The sequence below is a fragment of the Lontra canadensis genome, unplaced genomic scaffold, assembly GCF_010015895.1.
Source record: "Lontra canadensis isolate GAN:19392208 unplaced genomic scaffold, GSC_riverotter_1.0 scaffold2, whole genome shotgun sequence".
NCBI lineage: Eukaryota > Metazoa > Chordata > Mammalia > Carnivora > Mustelidae > Lontra > Lontra canadensis.
Genome location: NW_022630996.1, coordinates 801,033 through 824,107, shown reverse-complemented (window position 1 = coordinate 824,107; position 23,075 = coordinate 801,033). Strand labels below are relative to the sequence as shown.

At 40.0% G+C, this 23,075-nt stretch overlaps 1 protein-coding gene across 1 annotated transcript in view; it reads left to right on the top strand.

Moving 5' to 3' along the window:
• CNTNAP2 (contactin associated protein 2) overlaps positions 1 to 23,075 on the top strand; it is a 1,928,204-nt gene that overhangs the window by 1,498,410 nt on the left and 406,719 nt on the right. Inside the window, exon 14 of the mRNA XM_032866749.1 lies at positions 14,426 to 14,582. Coding sequence (XP_032722640.1) covers positions 14,426 to 14,582 — 157 coding nt within the window. The remainder of the gene's footprint in view (positions 1 to 14,425; positions 14,583 to 23,075) is intronic.

Here is a 23,075-nt window from a genome sequence, read left to right as displayed (position 1 = left end):
TTTAATATTGACCACAAACTGAACTCTGTAAAACAAATCTCAGCAAATTTTAGGTTACTGGTATTATGTAAATGCTCTTCTCTGACCAAGATCATATTAAATTTTAAAAATAAACTAAAAGGACATTTTTAAAACATGACAGTGTGAAGTGAAACTTACAATTAGACATTTTACAAGACATTTGTAAATAATCTCTGAGTCACGGAAGAATTAATAATCAAAATTAGATAATACATACTGCTAAATGAAAGTGACAATACCATGAAAAATATAAGAAGTACTCCTAAATGATATTTTGATAAAATTGATAGCCCTGAATTCATTCATTAAAAAATTAGGCTAAAAACTATTGAGCTAAGCATCTACCTTGAAAATTAGACAAAGAACTCAAGGCTACATCTAAAGGAAGTAGAACAGACAAAATAAATATAAAAGTAGGAACTGATGAGCTATAAGTCAAACATAGAAAAAGGATCAACAGGGGCACCAGGGTATCTCAGTCAGTTAAGCGTCCGACTCTTGATTTCAGCTCAGGTCGTGATCTCAGGGTCGTGAGATCAAGCCCTACATTGGGCTCCATGCTCCTAAATCTTAAAATATCAACAAAGTCAATTCTTTAAAAAGATTAATGAAATCTATAAGCTTCTAAGTAGACTTCAGAAGAAAGGACACTAAACAGAAACGCTAAAGGGGGACATAAATACAACTCTTTACCAATATATTTAAATGTTTAGATGTAATAGACAAAATCATAGAAAATACAGCATATAAATAAGTACAGCAGATATGCAGCAACAGAAATATAAATGGATATGATCTTATAACAAAGACATTATATTTTATTAGCCTCAGATAATTTAGGAATGATTCCAATCTTTTTTTATTAATATTTTATTTATTTGTCAGAGAGCACAAGCAGGAGGAGCGGCAAGCAGAGGATGAAGCAGGCTCCCTGCTCGGCAAGGGTCCCAGTGCGGGGCTCCATCCAGAGCCCTGGGATCATGACCTGAGCTGAAGACGCTTAACCAACTGAGCCACCCAGGCATCCTTGAATGATTCCGATCTTATGCAGTGCTCAAACCATTCTTTGAAGCCAGTATTAACTTGATACCAAAGCATAGCGATAATACAACATGGAGAAATGTCAAGCCAATGTCATTCATGAACATAGTAGCAAAAATCCAAAACAAATGAGCAAAGAATCCAATATATATATATAAAGAGTGATTTATCTCAACAAAGTTGATTGTTTTACAAGTACCATCATTGAAAAGATATCTATAAATGCAGTTTACCACATTAACAACTAAAAGGCGGGGAGGACATATTATCATCTCATTCAATGCAGACAAAGCATTGAATAAAATTAAATATGATGTTAAAAAAATTAGCAAATAGGAAATGGAAGGGGAACTCGCTTAAACAAAAAGATGAAATGTTTTTTAAAGGTGACAGCAAGGGGCACCTGGGTGGCTCAGTAGGTTAAAGCCTCTGCCTTCAGCTCAGGTCATGATCCCAGGGTCCTGGGATTGAGCCCAGCATCAGGTTCTCTGCTCCGGGGAGCCTGCTTCCCCCTTCCCCCACTCTGCCTACCTTTCTGCCTATTTATGATCTCTTGTCTGTCAAATAAATAAATAAAATCTTCAAAAAAAATAAAGGTGACAGCAACATTACACTTAATGGTTAAACATTAAAAGCATTTTCCATAAAATCAGTAAACATAGGGGAAACCCTCATCACCAATATAGTTTAACATTGAGCAGTAGGTCATAACCATTAAGACAGGAAAGAAGTTAAAAAGAGACATAGACTAGAAAGGAAGAAACAAACTTAACATTATTCACAAATAAAAAGGTAGGCTTGGGAAAATTAAAAGTACCAGTGGATTAATTAGTTGAACTAATAAGAGAGTTTAACAAGTTACTGGATGTAATATCAACATAAAAAATTCAGTTGTATCTCCATACAAAATAGCACAAAGTTTTAGACTATTTTATGTTTAAAAGCCTGCCATTTATGAATAAATCTAACAAATATGTTGAAAGCTCTTTAACAAGAAAATTACAAACTTTACTGAAAACTGTTTAAAAAAACATCTAAACGGACAGATTTATCATGATAGTAAATAGGGTAAGTGCATCTTGTAAGTTTCTAAATTTCTCACCAATTTATCTAGTGATTCACAGTCATTCAGTTTAAAGTCCTGCCTGGATTTTCTTTTTCTTTTTCTTTTTGATGGCATTGAAACTCTTTAGTGGCACAGTAAGTGAGCATTTCTGTGGTGTTCAGTGCATTCACAGTGTCAGACAATCACCACCTGAGTCTGTTTGCCAGAGGTGGTCATCATCCCCAAGGGGAAGTCCACTAAGCAGCGGCTGCCCATTCCTCTCTTCCCCGGCCACTGGCGACCACCAGTCTGGGTTCCATCCCCATGACTTGCCTCTTCTGAATACAAAGTTAAGAAAAGAGATCGTATTGGATCCCTATGTCATATCATTAACAAAATTAATTCTGGGTGATTTAAAGAACGAAATGTAATGGGTAATCAGTGAGTGCCTGGCTGTCTCAGTCAGTAGAGAGTGCGACTCTTGCTCTCAGGCTTGTGAGTGCAAGCCCCATGTTGGGTGTAGAGCTTACTTTACAAAACAAAAATAAAAATAATAAATAAATAAATAGAAATGGTAAAGCTTTAAGATCTTCAAAAAAAAGTAGACAAAAATATTTTTATTCTATCAGGGCAATAAATAATAATAAAGTAGATAATAATACTAATAATAAATAAAAACAATGAATAATACCATAAGTAATAAATAAATAATAAAAATAAAAACAATAAATAATAAAAAAGTAGACAAAAATATTTTTATTCTATCAGGGCAGTAAATAAGTAAGGAAATGTTAACTTCACCTAAAAAAAATTAAGAATGTTTCCTCATTAAAAGCACCAATAAAGTAAAATTTACAGGGCCTCCAAGTGGCTCAGTCAGATAATCATCTGACTCTTGATTTCAGCTCAGGTCGTGATCTCTCAGGGTCATGAGACTGAGCCCCACCTCGGGCTCCATGGTCAATGTGGAGTCTGCTTGACTTTTTCTCCCTCTCCTTCTGTCCCTCTCCCTACTTGCACTCTCTCTAAAATAAATAAAATATTTAAAAGAAAAATGTAAAATTTACATTATTACCATTATTAAGAAATTATCTTCCTAGCATTTTCTATAAGTCAATAAAACACACACACACACACACACAAATCCAATAAGAAAATGGGCAAAAAGTATGAACAGATTTTTTTAAATAAGGAAAGATAAATGAATAAACTTGGAAAGGCAAACAATCTTAGAAGTAATCAGTGAAGTATAACTAAAACCAAAAAGATGTACTCTTTGTCACTCACCACTTGTCACAAGTTAACAGCATAATACCAAGGATTGTCAAGGATTTTCAAGTTTTATGTGCTGCTGGTAGGATTCTGCATTCATGCAAGTGCTTTGGATGAACAATTTCAAAATGCACAAACCATGTGACCTAACAATGGCACTATAGGATCGTGCTCAAAACTCTTAGGCATTTTCACAAAGCATGTTGAAAGAGCAAAAAACTAGACATAGCCCAATGTTGATTAATATTAGAATTAATAAAGTGTGATATATTCAAAGAACCCATACCATAATAATTGGTAGTAAACTAAGCACAAGTCTATTTTATTATTCTTTATACTTATGTCAAAAGATATTAAACTTTGTGTTTATATGACTTGTATTTGTGTGTGTAAAATATTTTAACATCCAAATTTTATTTATTTATTTATTTATTTGGGGGGGAGAGAGAGAGAGAGTATGTGCGTGCATGCGCACGTGAACGGGGATGGATGGTGCAGAGGGAGAAGGAGAGAGAGAGAGTCCTCAAGCAGACTCCCCACTGAGCACGGGCCCAGCACTGGGTTAGACCCCAGGGCCCGAGATCATGACCTGAGCTGAAATCAGAGTCAGACTCTTAACCGAATGAGCCACCCAAGCACCCTTTAACATCTAAAAAGTTTTTAACTAGACTCCACATTACTTAAAAACTAAAGTGCAAACACTGTGAAAGTACCCAAAACCATTTCTCCAACCATAAATTCTGCTTTGCTACACTGCTCCCAGCAGCCTGATTACCCCATAGTTCCAGAAAAAAAGTCGGATGTTTTCTGGCCTCATACCTTGGCACAGCCATTCAGGAGATGCTGAAGTGCTCCTAACTTCCTCCTGGTTTCTTGGCTCCATCAAAGCTGCTCTCAGATCTGCCTTCTTATGGAGACCCTCCAGTCCACCTTGATCCTTGGTAATGGTTTCTTTCTCCAAAACCCTACAGGACCCATTGCCTGAACCTAGAGGACCCATTGCCTGCTCCTATGACATCTGTGTGTATTTTTTCCATCTTATTATGTGTATGCCCTATTAGATATCAAGGCATAATTGTTATATCAAGGCATAATAATTGTAAATTATTGAACATGGTCTTTCTGCTAGGAGCTTCGATTGGGAATTAGGTTTTCACCCCCATTCCCCATATTGCCTCCCCAGCACCGGAAAGGTGATTCTTGATTATGTAGAGTGCCATTTCAGTTGCAAAGCACTATTTTGCTACTAATTTAAAAAGTTACAGTTGTTTAAATTAACTTGTTAAAGTTACAGTTGTCCTTTAAATATGAAATAAGCTGAAATGCGTCTATTATCATTTGATGAAAGTCAAGGCACAAAATACCGAATATTTTAGTATAAATGATGGGCCTGGGGTAAGACATGTTTTAACAAACAAATACAGTATTTAATGAAAAATGAAATAAAGGGAACAGCCCGTACTCAATCCAGTCATCATCCCTGACATCCAGTTTAATTCCCTCTAAATTCATTCTATAATGAGGAAGAGAAATATTTAAAGTAATTGGTCAGGGCTTTTTGGGTGGAAAAGACTAGAAAAGCATATTATTAAACCCACATGGAATAGCACGTGGTTGCACTGATCGCTTTGGTATTACTAGTCCCACTTGTGTCTGGGGCCGTGGTACGAAGGAATTAGCCAGAGTAACTAAGGGGGTCCACAAATGCCATGACCTCTGTGGAACGTGGGCCCAAGTTAACATAGAGTGCATTGGCCTATTCTGTTCTCTTTAACACTGCTCAGAATAATGAACTCCCGTCTGATCTGTCACTTCAATTCCGTTCAAATTAATAAAATCTAATTCATTTGAATAGGATTCAAAGTGATTTGCTTCAGTTCAATCAAATGCCGCTCAGTGGAATCAGTCCTTGATTGAAATCTATTAAGTTCAGTTCAATAAAATAAATTTAAATATTATGCAGTAAAATTAATTTTTAATTAACTAACATTTCAGTTCGGGTCCGTTTTGATCTGAACTTCAATTCTCCACTTCTAAATTTGGTCCCCATTTGAATTCATAAAATATAGTAGAATCCAACATAATCCTAAAAGATGCACCCGGAGGCTAATCAACGGCATTCATTTCTGTTCATCCCTAATCAAATGAGTTTAGTGACATTCATCACAAAGAGAGAAATACTCACCTTTCACTACCATATTGAATGTTTATATTATAACCTCAAAATTATGAGTTTTCCCAACTTCACAACACTGTCGGTAATATGAACTCTGTAAGACTTTTTGGGATTCATTCTTTGTTTGGTCTTTCTATTAACATAGAATCAGATGGCTAGGAAACAAAAGAAAATGTTATTATCATGTTTAATAAGCTGATTTCATAAAATTTATAGGCAGCTTTAAGTGATAGGCCTTTGTTATCTGTAAAATGCCAAGATACAGGATGTTTCATTTTATTTTTAAAGCTCTTAATCTAAAGAATAAAATACAGGCATTTGGAATCAGAACCACAATTATGAAATTTGAAAAAAGAAAGATTACAATGACTATTCTGAAAAAAAAAAAAATGGGTATTTTAAATGGAGGTGTTGCTGTAGTAAACCCCACTGTCACCTTTTCATATCTTACCTGGAAAGTGAAGTCCTAGCTCAGTATTCTAGTGGGACCTGGGCACCAGCCTCTCAGTAGTCTGTGACCTAAACCCACACTGTCATTGCCTCAGGTCAGGATATGGCAGGTCTGTCTGACCATAAGAATCATCAGAGCCTTAGTAACTGAGTCCCCGGATCTCCCTCTGAGATTGTTATTCTGTAGATATTATTTTGTAGGCCAGGGAATCTAGAGCATTGATAAGAACTTCAGGTGGAAACTCTCTCAGGTAAATTGGAATCCCTTCTCTCTACTAATGTCTTGCTAGAGGGAAAAAACACAAAAGCAATCACTCCACGACTTCACCTCCCACCCCTCATCTTTCTAGAAGAATCCTGAGACTTCCACGGTCCATTTCTCAGAAGTGATTGCATGGGGACAAACTCTACATGTTGAAGAAGGGGGGCTGCCTGTATTTAAGGCAGAGAACTCTAGGACTGGGGGCCCGTGCCTGGGGGCAAGGGGAGCTATGAGAGCTGGCATTAGCTGGGATGGTTCTCATACTGATGGAAGAGGGGAATGTGGCCTGCTTCTTCTTCCAAATTATTGCTAGCAAATTCTCTGGAGGGCTCTGTAGTAGCTTCAGCACCTCCAAATTTCCTCTTTGCACCAGCCCAGCCCAGGACTTACTGTGAGGTTTTACCTTCCTTCTTCTCTAGGTTATTTGTCTGTCAAGGAATGTTCTCACAGGTAATGGCTGCTTTGTGCCTAGGGTCTAGAATTACACCAATTAAAGATGGCCCCTGTCCTCACTGTGTGTGCCTTGCCACGGAGTGCCGTCATCAGATCGGAGCAGTCAGCTGAAATTGGTGTTGTGGAGGGGCAAAGATTAGGTAGTGCTTTGGTGAAGATAGGACAGGGGAGGAAATGGGAGAGTTTCCAAAACAAGAGTCACTTCTATAGAAAGCGGATCCGTCCGGCACTGTAGGGGACTTCAACAGCCAGGTTGCTGCCTGGTGTGGGAGGACAGGGACCAGTGAGGGAGCTGCCTGCAGGGGACACCAAGCAGAGCTCTGAAAGGCAGGTTTCTGCTGCAGTTTGTACCTGCTGTTTGCCCTGCGAAACAGCCCCCTGTGAGTCTCTAACAGAACACGTAGATAAATAGATAGTAGTAGACAAAATAAAAATAGGTTTCATCAAGCTGAAAATACTCTTTTATGTTTTCATTTCGGAGATTGTAAACCTTGTGGTATTGTTTTTAATACCCCGTAGAAGTGGATGAGGTGTAAGTGTCCCAGGGACCGTATGGGCGGGGTCTTCTCTGGGAGTGCGCCATGATAACATAATTTAAGCAGATATCAAGGTTCTTTGTGTAGCCCAGAAGTATGAAAGAGCACATCTCAAAAATCGCACATTTTCATCCAAAGGCCCCCATGCACCTGTCCTAGGGTCTCTCTCAACTTGTTAGCGGGGGCGGGGCAGGGGGGGCGGTGGAGCAGTGAGTAGAGAGTCTCTTGGTTTCTTCAAGTCCTGAGAAGCAGGTGGCCTCTTTTGCTTCCTCCTCCACCGGTTGTCATGCAAATAACAATCAACCCTTCAGCATAAGGAAGCTTGAGCTTGAACACAGACAGTGCAGTGATTGTATGTGATTCAATCGCTAATCTGGTTGTTCTAATACAATGTGCCTTACTTTGATACTTTAGCTGCTAGTCAACTTTGAATACGGTTTACTAATCTTGTCCCAGTGGCTATGCCCACTGTGTGTAGTTAACAGAAATCTTCATATTTTGAGGTTACAGAAGTTCTTAAACCTGTGGCCCTGGATAATTAAATTATTTCTCTTCTAGCCACTTCTAATTCTTGTTTTTTGAAAGTCTTTCCATTTTTATCACCTTTAACTGCTTTTCCCCAGAGCCAATTAACAGGTAAATAATGATCTGTAAGACAAAGTGTAGTACTTCGTTAGCATAGCACTGGAATAAGGCAATTCTTTGTTCAGTGCAAACTGAACCATTTCCTTGCCGAATACAAAATATGTGCCAAATTAATAATTTATTTTAGTTACAGTGATTTGATTCAACCAAAATGTGCCAATGCTAATAACAAAGGGTACAGTTTGCTTTTTTCCCAGCATATGGGTTTCTCACTGGCATGCTTCTGTTCATGGCAGATCATTTTGTACTGTGCTTACTTATTTTCCTTGGAGGGGGAAAAAAATAGCTTCGATCTGGTGTCATCTTAACTGGAAACAGTAGCCATATAAGGTTATACGTGACTCCAGTCAATGGTGAGAGATGGGGAAGAACTGGGAAATTGGGCCACTCTTTCCTGCTCACTAGCCTGTTGCCTCCTGCACTGAAAAAGGGAAACGTCAGTTCAGGTCATCCTGCTGGATCCCACTCTGGTATCTAATAAGAGTCTCTCCCTATAGGAACTGAGGGTCCTGCCAAGTAAGATTAGCTCAGAGCCTAGATTCCACAGAGTTCAGGCCTCCTGCTGGAATAACCACTGCCCAAACAACATGACAATGAAACTTCCTCTCTTTTGGGGGAATGGGAGGGTTCTTCCTATTCCCCACAGGTGCTTTTGGGAATCCATGGGCTCTCTGGTCCATTTCCTCTACCACACATTTCTCAGAATCTCATGCTAAAGGAGAGACTGAAAATTACCTTGCTCCTTTTACTGACATTGTTCTGATTTTTATAAAGAATACTGAACCACATTCAACTTCTCTCACTAGTGCAATTTACCATCACTGTCTATAATGGAAATATAACAGTGTTAAGTTGTTTCTGTTGGTTGCTGGAAGACATAAATTGAAACTGAGCTGAAGTTTTAGATACAGACTCTTCCAAGGGCTATTTGAATGACAAGTAGGGCAAGGGAGTTTCCTGATAGACAGTCCATTAACCCCAGTTCCACAGATGTCTGCTTTGTTTCGTCCCCCCCATCAGATGTGTTGGTATCTCCTAGTTTCCAAAACAATGATAGTAACCAAAATTTCCTTTGAGGGAAAGAACTTAGCATTAGGTCACCTTGAAGAGATGCAGTGTGATAAATAGATGTGATAGCCAGATAGGTCATGTTTCTACATTTTTGGGGTCAAGTTGTAGTCTGGAAGGCCCCAGGGACATTTGCAAGATCAGCATGGTACTGCCCACCTTTGCCCTCTCCCTATAACATGGACTAGAGATGGAATCAACAGAGACCTTATTCAGGTTACTGGCCGGCTGGCCTGGCTCGGTTTTATAGTTTCCTTAAATGGAATTTTTCAAGCCTTACTTTTTTAAAGTTTTGACTGCCATCAGAAGAGAATAGTTTGTTATTGGTCAAGGTTCCAACACTAGGAAACATCGGTGTGGGTGCTTTTACTCTACCCTGATGGGAAGAGAAGGGAGAAGCAAGCACACAAACAAACAAAAACACCTTGAATTCAGAAAGCAAACACAGCTGTCTTTATTCTGGGACATGGCCCACATAGGCAAAAGATAGGGCTTCCGAGTGGACCTTATCTCAAAGACCTGGCCTCTTCCTCCCTTCAGAACAGGGTACTGAAATCTCCCTTTCTCCTGTTCACCAGATCAAGTCAAATATATTTTAAAAATTCTTGTGCTATAAATGATCTAGCAAAGGGAAAAAAAAATAACTTTTCTAAATTAAGTCAGCACAGTGGAAAACCTAGAAATATGTATGAAGTAGGAGACTCTAATTCTTTTCTAAGTTTGGAGTGTTTGCTCATTTACTACATCAAGCCTGAACCTCCCAGAAGAGTTTCATGACTTTAAATTGCCCACTGTAAAAACAATCCTATTTACAATTGCACCAAAACATATAATAAATATCTAGCAATAAAACTAACCAAAGAGGAGGTTCCTGGGTGGCTCAGTGGGTTAAGCCTCTGCCTTTGGCTCAGGTCATGATCTCAGGGTCCTGGGATCCCCACATCGTGCTCTCTGCTCAGCAGGGAGCCTGCTTCCCCCTCTCTCTCTGCCTGCCTCTCTGCATACTTGTGATCTCTGTCAAATAAATAAATAAAATCTTTAAAAAAGTAAAAAAAACTAACCAGAGAGGTAAAAGACTTATACTCTGAAAACTATAAGATATTAATGAAAGAAATTGAAGACAACCCAAACAAATGCTCAGGGATTAGAAGAATTAATGTTCGTACTACCCAAAGCCATCTATAGATTCAATCCAATTTCTGTCAAAAAAAAACAGTAGCATTTTTCACACAACTACAACAAATAATCCTATAATTTGTATGGAACTACAAAAGACCTGAAATAGCCAAAACAATCTTGAGAAAGAAGAACAAAACTGGAGGTATCACAATCCCAAATTTTAAGATATATTACAAACCTGTAGTAATCAAAACAGAGTGATACTGGCGCGCACACACACACACACACACACACACATATATATATATATCCCCCAAAGACACATAGATCAGTGGAACAGGATAGAGAGCCCAGAAATAAACCCACCCTTATGTGGTCAGTGAATTGACAGAAAGAAGGCAAAAATATACAATGGGGAAAATACAGTCTCTTCAATAAAATTTGTTGGGAAAACTGGACGGCTACATGCAAAGAATGAAACTGGATTACCTTCTTACATCATACATAAAAATAAATTCAAAATGAATTAGAGACCTAAATGTAAGACATGAACCCTTAAAACTACTAATAGAAAACATAGCCAGTCATCTCTAAGACATCAGCCTTAGTGACATATTTGTGGATATGTCTCTTCAGGCAAGGGAAATAAAAGCAAAAATAAATTACACCAAGATAAAAAAAGCTTTTGCACAGCAAAGGAAACCATCAAGAAAATGAAAAGACAATCTACTGACTGGGAGAAGATATTTTCAAAGGATATATCCAATAAGGGGTTAATATGCAAAATATATAAAGAATTTATACAACTGAACATCCAAAAAAACCCAGATAATCTGATTAAAAATGGGCAGAGGATGTGAATAAGACATTTTTCTGAAGAAGACATCCAGATGGCAACATCACTCATCATCAGGAAATGTGAATCAAAACCACAGGGAGATACTACCTCAGGCCAGTCAAATGGCTATTATCTATAAGACAAAAGTAACAAGTGTTGGCAAAGATGTAGAGGAAAGGAAACCCTCATATACTATTAGTGGGAACGTAAAGTAGTGTAACCACTGTGGAAAACAGTATGGAGTTTCCTTAAAAAGTTAAACATAGAACTACCATATGATCCAGCAATTCCACTACGAAGTATTTACACAAAGAAAACAAAAACACTAACTTGAAAAGATATATGCACCCCTGTGTTTATTGCAATATTATTTATAATAGCTAAGATACAGAAGCAACCCTAGTGTCCATTGACTGATGAATGGATAAAGAAGATGGGGTGTGTGTGTGTGTGTGTGTGTGTGTGTGTGTGTGTGTATGTAATAGGATATTACTTGGCCATAAAATAATGCAGTCTTGTCATTTACATCAATATGGATAAACCTAAAGGGTCTTATGCTAAATGAAATAAGTCAAAGACAGACAAATACCATATGATTTCACTTACGTGTGGAATCAAAAAACAAAACGAATAAACAAACAAAAAGCCAGGGTCATAAAAACAAGGAACAGACTGATGGTTGGCCAGAAGGAAAGAGGGTGGGAGATGGGTGAAACAGGTAAAGGGGGTTGAGAGTTACAAACTTCCAGTTATAAAATAAATAACTCACAAAGATGAAAAGTACAGCAGTGGGAATACAGTTAATAATATTGTAGTAACATTGTATGGTGACAGATAGGGACTGCCCTTACCATGATGAGCATTGAGTAATGTATAGAATTGTTGAATCACTATGTTGTACACCTGAAACTAATATAACATCATATGTCAACTATACTTCAGTAATAAAAATAAATTGTCTACCTTAAAAAAAAAAAGATTGGTGTATCTAAGTTCTATAGCAATCTTCATGCAATTCCAGTGTGGCTCTTGCCTCATTTTTATTTCTGAGCACTTGTACAGCAGACACTGGCAGAAGTGTCTACCTAGCATCCCAAAATGGTGGGTGAGTTCTCCTAATGAAATTCTAGCTATACACCTGAAGATTTTAATTGACTGGCCTTGGCTTCCTGGCTGGCACCACCCCCAATAGATTCCATTCCCTCCCAGCTTCCTGCAAGAGGAGCTGTTCCTAGGACCTCCCCTCCTCCCCCTTCATTCTCTCCCCCGCCTGCGGCTGCCTGGCTTCATCTTGCCATCATTCATCTGAAACTCCTTCCAATAAAGTCTCCTGTGACCTTGCAGCTGTCAAATTAAAAGAAAAAGTTAAGATTCTCATCTTCATGGATTTCACTATGAAATAATCTGGCAATTCTGAACACTCTGTTTTCTGGAAGTACTTTGCCTATTTTCCCTCCACCCTTTCTGACTGCTCCCTCTGCTGGGTTCGTGATGGCCGTCTGCCTCTCTTTTTCTTCTCCAAATGTTCCTGTAATCCAGCAGATTCCAGTGGCGTCTCTCCTGCAACCAGTATTGTCTCTTTTACTCATGGTTCCTAAAATATGATTTTCAGCCCAAAGAATGTTCCTAAGATCCAGTCTTCTACAGCCAATTGCCTAGTTTATGTATTGAATTCATCATCCTTTCTTCAGCATTCCCCAAACTTCTTATCTTCCTACCTAACCTCTTTTCTGCCTTGGCGAAACACATCAGCCAAGCCAGAAGGAGGGAGATTATTTCCTACCCTCCCTCCCACCCTAAGCCCAAAATCCTATACCAATTATACCTTACTAAGCTCTTTCTAATTTATCTTCCTCTCCATTTCCACTCTGTTTTATTATTTCTTTCTGTGTTAACATAGGAGCATCACATCTGGCCTCCCTGACTTCATCCCCCAGAAATCTTTCATCTTACTGTGTATATCTTTAAAATATAAATTTGATAATTGCCTGCATTAAATCCTTTAATTGGTTCACATTACTTACTGGATGAAGTCCAGTCTCTTTGTGTTGGGAGGAAGTAAACACTGACAAGAATAAACAACGTGAAGTAATTTCTTTTTTTTTTTTAAGATTTTTATTTATTCATGGACAGAGAGAGATCACAAGTAGGCAGAGAAGCAGGCAGAGAGAGAGAAGAGGGGGGAAGCAGGCTCCCCGCTGAGCAGAGAGCCTGATGCAGGGCTCGATCCCAGGACCCTGAGATCATGACCCGAGCCGAAGGCAGAGGCTCAACCCACTGAGCCACCCAGGAGTCCCAAGTAATTTCTTATTTGAACAAAGATTTTTTGTGTATGAGGTGCTCATCTACTATTACTACTACCCCTGCAACCCTTTCAAACATACTTCTTCAGCCCTATTTTACTTCAGCCCTATTATTATATTTGAAATATTGATTGAATTTCAAACATACTTCTTCAGCCCTATTTTATTTTTCTGTATTCTACCTATACACTCCTACGTATGTTTTCCATTTAGAACTTTCTCTCTCTGACTTTTGCATTCTGCTGCCTCTGCCCACAAGCGTTTATCTCTCTTACATCCTTATTCACCTGGGTAATGCCCATTCAGCCTTCAGCACATAGCTCAAATATCTTATGTCTTCTAGGATACCTTCCTTCATGACCTCCTTTCCCTCACTCAGGCTCCTGTGTGTCATAAATCTTATTAGGTTCAATCTGTATCATTTTCTTCCATCAATTCTGCTGAGTTTCTTATCATGTTTAACACACAATGGAAACTCAAGTGATGTTTGATGATGATTGGATGAATGAGCAAATACATGAGTGAATATCAGGCCAAATAATAAAGGCACATGTATTGTATAAGAGCGTTGTATGATGTCTTATGAGATACAGCATTGAATTTCTGGCTTGGGAACAGATCTGCAGTGTGATTGAGAGAATCCCTTCAGCTTTCTAAACCTCAGTTTCCTTACCTGTAAAAGGGGATCAGACTGAGATACAGTGAAGGTCATTTGACTCATAATTTATGATCCACCTGACTGTTGCCTCCCAGAAAAGCACAACTAGTCATGAACTTAGCTGTAATTTCCACCTGACTGTTGCCTCCCAGAAAAGCACAACTAGTCATGAACTTAGCTGTAATTTACAGAGTCAGTGCCCCCATCTACATGCCTTCATCATGGTTGTCCCCATCTGGCCAGCCTCTCCTCTGAGTAGACACCTAAGTTACTGAAGCTTGAACGTCCAAGCTTCCTCCAGGGAAAGAGGTACCTATCCTGGTGGGAAAACGTAGGCTTACCATTCCCTGTTGTATTTATTTTCCTGTTGTATTTTTTTATTAAATATTCCTTTGATTGAAATACATTTACTTGTGAGAGGGTAACGTGATGTTCAGTCTACCAGGGCTCAACACTGCCTCTGGGGATGGAGGTGTACAGTTGACATCAGCGTGGTCAAGCCTAGTCCACTTCATGGCGTCTTTCCCCTTTCTCATAGATGGCAGCCCTTACACCTGGTGGGTTGGCAAAGCCAATGAGAAGCACTACTACTGGGGCGGCTCCGGGCCTGGCATTCAGAAGTGCGCCTGCGGCATCGAGCGGAACTGCACAGACCCCAGATACTACTGTAACTGTGATGCGGATTACAAGCAGTGGTGAGTACAAGCTCCCCTCCCAGTGTGCCTTTAGGTCAGACTAATTCTGTAGCAGAGAACATTGAAAATTGCTGAAATAATACGAGGAGGGGTTAACAGTGTTTGGGAGCTAACCCGGGTGACAAAGGTCAGAAACACACACAAAAATATAAAAACAGAGAGAGGTCAGTGTTACGAGGTTGTGCATTTAGAAATAAGTGGACACATAATTGATGTGTTTCTGTTTTACTCAGTAGAAGAATAATGAACCATGTAGCAGAAGGTGATTTACACTATTAAATGTGCTTTGTAGCAGTGGAGGGAATGACTGTGGGCAGGGAGCCCACGTGCGGGGACGGGGACTGTCCATGGTAAACAGTCTCCTGTGAATGCTTCCATTTCCTACCCTGTTTGCTTTGAGCAGCTGCACAAGAAAAAAGGAGGGGGGAGGGGAAGGGAAAGGAAAAAGTCGTTCCTTGCTCTATCTTCAGCAACAGTGCTCACGGATCTCCTTTCCTTCCTGCCTTGAACTGTTTATAACTCTAATACAGATCAGTTCAAGAAAGATCTATTTTGGGTTTCTTTCATCACCTTCCTGGCTTTTGTTCTGCTTCACAGTGGATGGCTGGGTCTGTGTCAGTAATAGATAAAGATAAAATCAGCTGTCATTCAGCATGAAAAAGAGAGGCCCCAGAAGTTTTGGTGGAAGACTATAAACCTAAGTAGGGCTTTCCCCAGAAGCACACAGTGTGCACCTGCTTCCCACGATGTCAGAAACACGGAGGGCCCTCTGTGTTCCTCTCCTGCCTCTGGACAGCAGCGGAGGGCACGAATCTGGCTCTGAATTTCCTCAAGAACACACACAGTCTACTTTGGTCTGCCTGTGTTTCACACTATTTAGAAGGACAATTGACAAGTTCATTCTACCAGTTAACAGAAAACTACTTCTGAATGTAGTTATGGGATTTCCAGGTCGGGTGTCTACCTGTTTTCCAAAAGCCATTTTTCTTTTAGTAAATGAAATGAATTACCAAGCCTATATATCCCAGTGTTTTGGAATCGTGCATAAATGTGCGTGCGTGCAGAAATAGCTACCATTATTCTTTTTTTTTTTTTTAAGATTTTATTTATTTATTTGACAGACGGAGATCACAAGTAGGCAGAGAGGCAAGCAGAGAGAGAGGAAAGGAAGCAGGCTCCCCGCTGAACAGAGAGCCCGATGCAGGGCTTGATCCCAGGACCCTGGGACCATGACCCAAGCTGAAGGCAGAGGCTTTAACCCACTGAGCCACCCAGGTGCCCCACCATTATTCTTTAATTGTGGTTTAGTGTAAAGAGAAAATCATGATATTCTGTTTTTAATTTTATTTGTTTGAAAGATGTCTCTACTGGGGCACCTGGGTGGCTCAGTGGGTTAAAGCCTCTGCCTTCAGGCTCTCTGCTCGGCTGGGAGCCTGCTTCCTCCTCTCTCTCTGCCTGCCTCTCTGCCTACTTGTGATCTCTGTCTGTCAAATAAATAAATAAAATCTTAAAAAAAAAAAAAAAGATGTCTCTACTCACATATTCACACACTCCACCAAGATTGGAAGTCAGGAGGGCGGAAGCCAAAGGTGCAGGGCTCTGAAGTTAACTTGTCATTCTTTCATTCAGTCACTCCTTAACTCAACAGATACTGATTGAATTTTATATGGCAACAACTTTTCTAGGTACGGGGGACAAAAGAGTGAATGTGAAGAACAAGATCTGCCTTGATTTATGATCTTGTTGTCATTTTTTACTGGTTATATGTCCTTAAGCAAGTTCTGTGGACTCTGAATCATTTGTTTCTTCATCGTTGACTCCTACTCCCTTCAAGAAGCTGACTTTGAGTGCATTTTCTCCAAGTAGGAGACGTGGGAGCACTGTCCCAGATGGTTCATTGACTAGCAATGCAGTGTTCATCCTACCACGGAGGACAGTTCAGTAGTCAGGGAAAGGAAAATCTAGTGCATGCATCCAAGCAAAATTCATTTTTGTCAGACATCGTGGTCAGTGCTAGGGATACGATGGTAAATGGGACATGCACTTTGTCTTTGAAAGAACTCAAAAGTTAGTTGGAGGACAAAGCCCACAGAAATAGCATAATACCATCAGTACTCTGAAGAAGTCATTGCAGGATACAGCAAAAACAGTGGAAGAAAATTTAAATCTAGGGGCGCCTGGGTGGCTCAGTTGCTTAAGCATCTGACTTGGGCTCAGGTCATGATGCCAGGGTCCTGGAATTGAGTCCTGCCATCGGGCCCCCTGCTCAGTAAGGAGTCTGCTTCTCCCTCTGTCTCTCCCCTCCCTGCTCACATGCTCGCTCGCTCACTCGCTCTCTGTCTCTCTCAAGTAAATAAATAAAAATCTTTTTAAAAAAGAAAATGTAAATCTGACTGCAGGATTAGAGGAAAAGGTTAGTAAGATCCTCACAGGAAAAAGGATGCTTGGAAGAGAAGTAAGAATTTGTTAGGCTCGCTCTTCCTTAGAAGATGGTCTTGGAGGAGAAGCATGAGACAGCTCGGGCAGTTTGGGGAGCCATTAGTGAAGTAGATTTGGAATGCAATATGGACAGGAGAGGAACCACAGTCACGCTCAGTTTGTGGGAGGTACAGCATTGGAGCTTCCATTCTTTTCCAAGGGTGGTGGAAGTTTGAATTTATCAGCCACAAGCCCCATGGAGGTCAGCATGGGGCGGGGGCGGGGAGACCACAACAGTCCTTGAAAGGCATCAAAGGTTGAAGGCACAGCCACAAAGGAGAAGGAAAATGTAGGAGATGTTTGGGAGGTGGTATCTGCAGGACTAGATAGTTAGGCCTGTATGAGAAGAAAGGGAGGAGTCTGGGTAGACGCCCCTTTGGGCACTTGGAAATGGAACAGAAGCCAAGCCACATGTCAGGCTAAGGAATAAAGCTCTGAGCAGTAGATGTGGAGTTCAGCTTTGAAAGGATTAAGTTGGAGGTGCTGGCATAACATCCTGTCTAAATCCAGAGGGGCACCATTAATGGGATTACTGATAAGAAATAGAAATTTCAGAGAAATGTATTTGCATTTAAAATCACTTCCAAGAACATACCTGAATTCAGATCACAGATGAGAAGACTCGTTGCCGACAGACCTATTCCCTGGGGCTCACAGACACGCCAGTTTCCAGAGTCCTGATTGGCTCATACCTGTTCCCGGTCTCTCAGGGTCCCCTGGATGGCCGGTGTGTGGTCCCCTTCTGTACAAGTAGCAGTGAAGACACCCTCACCGCTAGCCCTCACCTTTCCACTTCTGTAAAGTTTTCTAATGTCCCCTAACAGAGGCACTATATTTTGAGTAAACTGAAACATATAATGAATATGGTTACAATAAATAGCTATTAAGATGATCTTCTCTATTTAAGATAAGAAAGAGAGCTTTCGGTGATGGCTTACTGGTCTTTGAGTTCAAAGACCCTGGCAAAGGATCTGCTCTGTGGATGTTTTAAAAATGTTTTTAAAATGGCCTGGATTTGCCTCTTTTGAGGCGGCTTTTAACCACTCTGAAACTTAGATTTGTTGTCTCTATAATAAAAATAAATCTTGATTGGCAGACAAGCGTGAGAGCAAATGGGAATACAGATTATGAAAACAGTCTGTAAATTGTGTAGTAATGGATATATAGTTCTTTGCAATTCTTCATTCTGTAATTTCCCTCCAAGTTTTAATGATTCCAAATGAATCTTTAAAAATGAAAACAGACTATGGACAGTGAGTCCCTTCATGCCCTGGCCTAGCAGCAGATCCCAAGTCAGAGTCTATGACACCACATGGCAGGGGTGTGGATGGGCTCTACTGGAGAGGCTCACATCAAATGTCATCGAAAGACAAGGTGTAAGTCCTCCAGCCCCATCTGACCTCAGGCAGAGATGCTGGAGCCAGACTGTGGTACTGAACACAGCAGGGGTCTAGTTCCAAGGAAACTCTTGCTCCCCTGACTTCCCAAAGGGCAAGAATGAGAGCAGTTTTGTTGGTGGAGGCAATCTTAGTGCACCAACTGGCTGCGCAAAGGAAACAGCTGTTCACAGGCATTGTCTGAGGTCCTCTTTTCACCCAGAACAGGGAAAGGCCACAGCCCTTCCAGGAACCTGACTTCAGGTGCAACCTCCTTGACTAGAAGGGAGGGTGCTTCCCAGCTGGTTCACTGTCCAGGCAACCCGGAATGTGTGCTCCCAAGATCATGGGGATCCAGATCTTTTTGTCCTGCCACAGATGAGAGCGAAGAGATTCGGGAGAAGGGAAACCTCGTGCCTAAGTCCAAGTGAAATTCACACATGTGAAACCACACTTGCTGTGATACGTTAAAGGACAAATGAAGGTTCTACTTCTGAAGCTCAGGCTTTCAGGCTCCGTGTCCAGCTAAGAAAGTTACTCTCTCCAATAATCTTAACCTCACTCACTGTGAGTCATTTGATTAAAATGGAGTGAGGCTGACATGGGGACAAAGCTCTCCGATGCCCTCTCCTGTGTGTGTGACCTATGTCAGCACAACTGACTTCTGTAAGCTCCCATGTTGGCAAACTGTAGACAGATAACCCTTCCCAGTTCATGCAAAGATTTGGTAAAGTGCAGTCGTAAATGAATATTTAAAATTATAGGCGAGCATATTATTTTTACTACGTGAATGTTGAATGGAACCCTAGCAACAATTGTTAACAATTTCTTAAATTACAGTTACTTAAATGGGGGCCCAGGAAAATATAAATTACGTTCCACAAATTATGTTAGAAATGAGAAGCAGAGAGAAGACCTAGACCCAGGTTTCCAAACTTCCAGTCCATTCTTTTTCTGTAACATCCTGATCAAGGAAGACTATTAATATTGTTTTTATCTTTTTAATGATTTATGAATTTAATGTTTATAGCCATCTCTAACTTTTAAACCTAAAGTTTAAACAAATAGACCACATATTTTATGTTCTTCTTAAAGAAAAACAATCTAAGCATTTATTATTATTTACTAGAGTAAAATACACAAAAATGGGGCTGGGATAAACGAGACTATAGCTCAGGACACAAGCAGGCCTCCCAGCAAAGCGACAATGGCCTGTGAGAACTATAATCATCTCAATGATTGCCTGATTATCTATGCTGTGAGAAGTTTTGCACAGTTATTTCTGAGATTGAATGTAATTTAACATTTATGATTTACTATTCGCAGCAATAGTAAATATTCCCACCTACCGTGCCAGAATCCTAATTAAGTGAGCCTTGGCCTCAGCTAAGTGCCCACCACTGGGTAATTCCTGGTCTCTTGCAGCCTGACCCAATGAGCTAAATCATCACATCTGAAATTAGCAGTTCCAAAAATGGAATTACCAGTGAAGGCGTGCCAGTCATTGCTTGAGTGCCCTTCTCTCATTCTATTTGTAGAATTTCTGGGTGATTGTGTCTTGGCCAAGATGAGCCCATACAGAGGGGGTGATGAGCCCGGTGAAAAGCCGTGAGCAAGTCTGTGTGTTAAAGTTAGTGGGCCGTTCCCACCTCCATCGCAGAAAGGCCAGGCACATGCCTACTTGCATGTCCCATTCCACTCACCCCGAATGGAACTGGCTTCTCTGTAGGTCTTTCCTTCCTGGGCCAGAAATAATCCACGACCAGCTCTTTATAGGCAGCAGAGAACCTCTTTAGTGTTTTAAAATCAGAAACATCTGATTCAGTTAGCTTACTACCAAACAACTGTTAAGTACTTAGAATATTTTGAAAAGTAATCATTACACATTTTTTCAGGGTTTCTAAACAGTTTCATCTAATCTTTTTAAATAATATTTTTCCCTGAAACATGTTTATTTTTACTCAAAGTGGAATATTTATATATGCATTCTCGTTTGCCGTGTTGTTCACATCATAATAGTGAATATTTAGGGATATTAATTATGTGTCAGACATTGTTTCAAGAGCTTGAATGTATCATGTCATTTAAACATGACATTGGCCCTACAATTAAAGTACTATTTTATCTGCCCCAAAGAGGTTAAGTTACCTTCCCAAGGTCACACAGTAAGTGGCAGAGCTAAGATTCAAACCCTGGGCAGGCCAACTCCAAACTCATGCTTAGATAGTACACAGCGAGGCATGTTAAGAAAAAATTTGTTTTAATATACACACTGTATAGAGTATGACAAGAAAGCCACTTTTTAATGGCAGTTTGGAAAGTGCTATCAAAAGTTAAACACATATTCTTTGAGTATTTTACTATATGGCATTGCCTTTCTTGAACAAATACGGACAAATATAGGTACTGGATTTTCCATTTTTTGTAGTAATCAAAACAAAAGAAACCCAACCTGAAATTTCCATTAATAGAATTTTAGATAATTATTACTGATGTTAGGTTGTTGAAGGAAAGAAGGGAGTAGACACTCAAATACTTGCATAGAAAAATGGCCAAAGTAAAAATGCAAAAAGAAAGTTGAAGAATAATCTGTATGATATGAATCTTTTTTTTTAAAGATTTATTTATTTATTTATTTGACAGACAGAGATGACAAGTAGGCAGAGAGGCAGGCAGAGAGAGGGGGGGGAAGCAGGTTCCCTGCTGAGCAGAGAGCCCGATGCGGGGCTTGATCCCAGGACTCTGGGATCATGACCTGAGCCAAAGACAGGCTTTAACCCACTGAGCCACCCAAGCGCCCTTGAATTTGTTTTTTTTTAAAAATTGCGTATGCAGCTATAACCCTTATACGTGTATAGACAAGTTCTGGAAACCATACAAAATAAACCATTAATAATAGTTAACACAGTGGACGAAGGATCTGAGGGTCTTATGGAAGTCTTGTCTTTATCCCCTTCTACATCTTAATTAGCCTTTGAATGTCTTGGCGTGATCATAGCTAACCCATTAAATTAAAATTAAAATTTTTATAAGTAGCTTAAACATCTAAAATGACGGGTATCTGGATGGCTCAGTTGGCTAAGCATCCAATTCTTGATTTTGGCTCAGGTCATGAACTCAGGGTCGTGAGATCCAGCCCTACGTCAGGTTTTACACTTGGTGGCAAGTCAACTTGTATTCTCTCCCTCTCCCTCTCCCTCCCCACCCTCTTCTCTCTCAAGTAAATAAATAGATCTTTTTAAAAAATCTAAAATGAAAAAGTAAGGGCCTCCACAGACATCATGTTACATAACAACAAATACTATTTTCCTAAGAAAGCAGATAGAAGAATAAGTTTCAACAACAGAACAAAAGCATCTCCATTATTGATTCTGTAGCTCCAATATTGGAATGAGTTTCTTAAAAAATGGGAGGAGGTCTCTCTCCCATTTAGCACAGTGACACAGAATATCCAGGCCATTACCCTTTGAGCCACATGCAGAATACTGGGTTTTTTAATTATTATTATTTTTATTAACATATAATGTATTATTTGCCCCAGGGGTACAGCTCTGTGAATCATCAGGCTTACACATTTCACAGCACTCACCATAGCACATACCCTCCCCATGTCCATAACCCAGCCACCCTATCCCTCCCTCCCACCCCCCAGCAACCGTCAGTTTGTTTTGTGAGATTAAGAGTCTCTTATGGTTTGTCTCCCTCCCAATCCCATCTTGTTTCATTTTTCCTTCCCTACCCCCTAAGCCCCCCATGTTGTTTCTCAAATTCCTCATATCAGGGAGATCATATGATAATTGTCTTTCTCTGATTGACTTATTTCACTCAGTATAATACCCTCTAGTTCCATCCATGTCATTTGCAAATGGCAAGATTTGGGGTTTTTTATGGCTGCATAGTATTCCATTATATATATGTATATACACACACACACACACACACACACCACTCTTCTTTATCCATCCATCTGTTGATGGGCATCTAGGTTCTTTCCATAGTTTGGCTATTGTGGACATTGCTGCTATAAACATTTGGGTGCATGTGCCCCTTCGGATCACTACATTTGTATCTTTAGGGTAAATACCCAGTAGTGCAATTGCTGGGTTGTAGGGTAACTCTATTTTCAACTTTTTGAGGAACCTCCATACTGTTTTCCAGAGTGACTGTACCAGCTTGCATTCCCACCAACAGTGTAGGAGGGCTCCCCTTTCTCTGCATCTTTGCCAATATCTGTTGTTTCCTGACTTGTTAATTTTAGCCATTCTGACTGGTGGGAGATGGTATCTCATTGTGGTTTTGATTTTTATTTCCCTGATGCCAAATGATGTTGAACAACTGTTTTATCACCTTGATCTGAATTCTGTAAAACTCACGCTGGTGTTTTTAAACCTTCTGGGGTCCTGCTTGGGACAATCATCCCTTCGTATCTCAAGACTGCGTGATCTGATTCTTGCCTCATAGAGGGTGTGATTCTATGAGTAGTACGGGTATCCGTCACGAGGGACACTCTTCTGATTGCTAAATTGACCAAACAATAGCCAATATTCAAATAAATGTGTGAGCGTGAGTGTGTAAAATAAAAAGTATTAAAATGGATACTTATCGATACATTTCCTTTTTAGATACATAAATGGAGCTG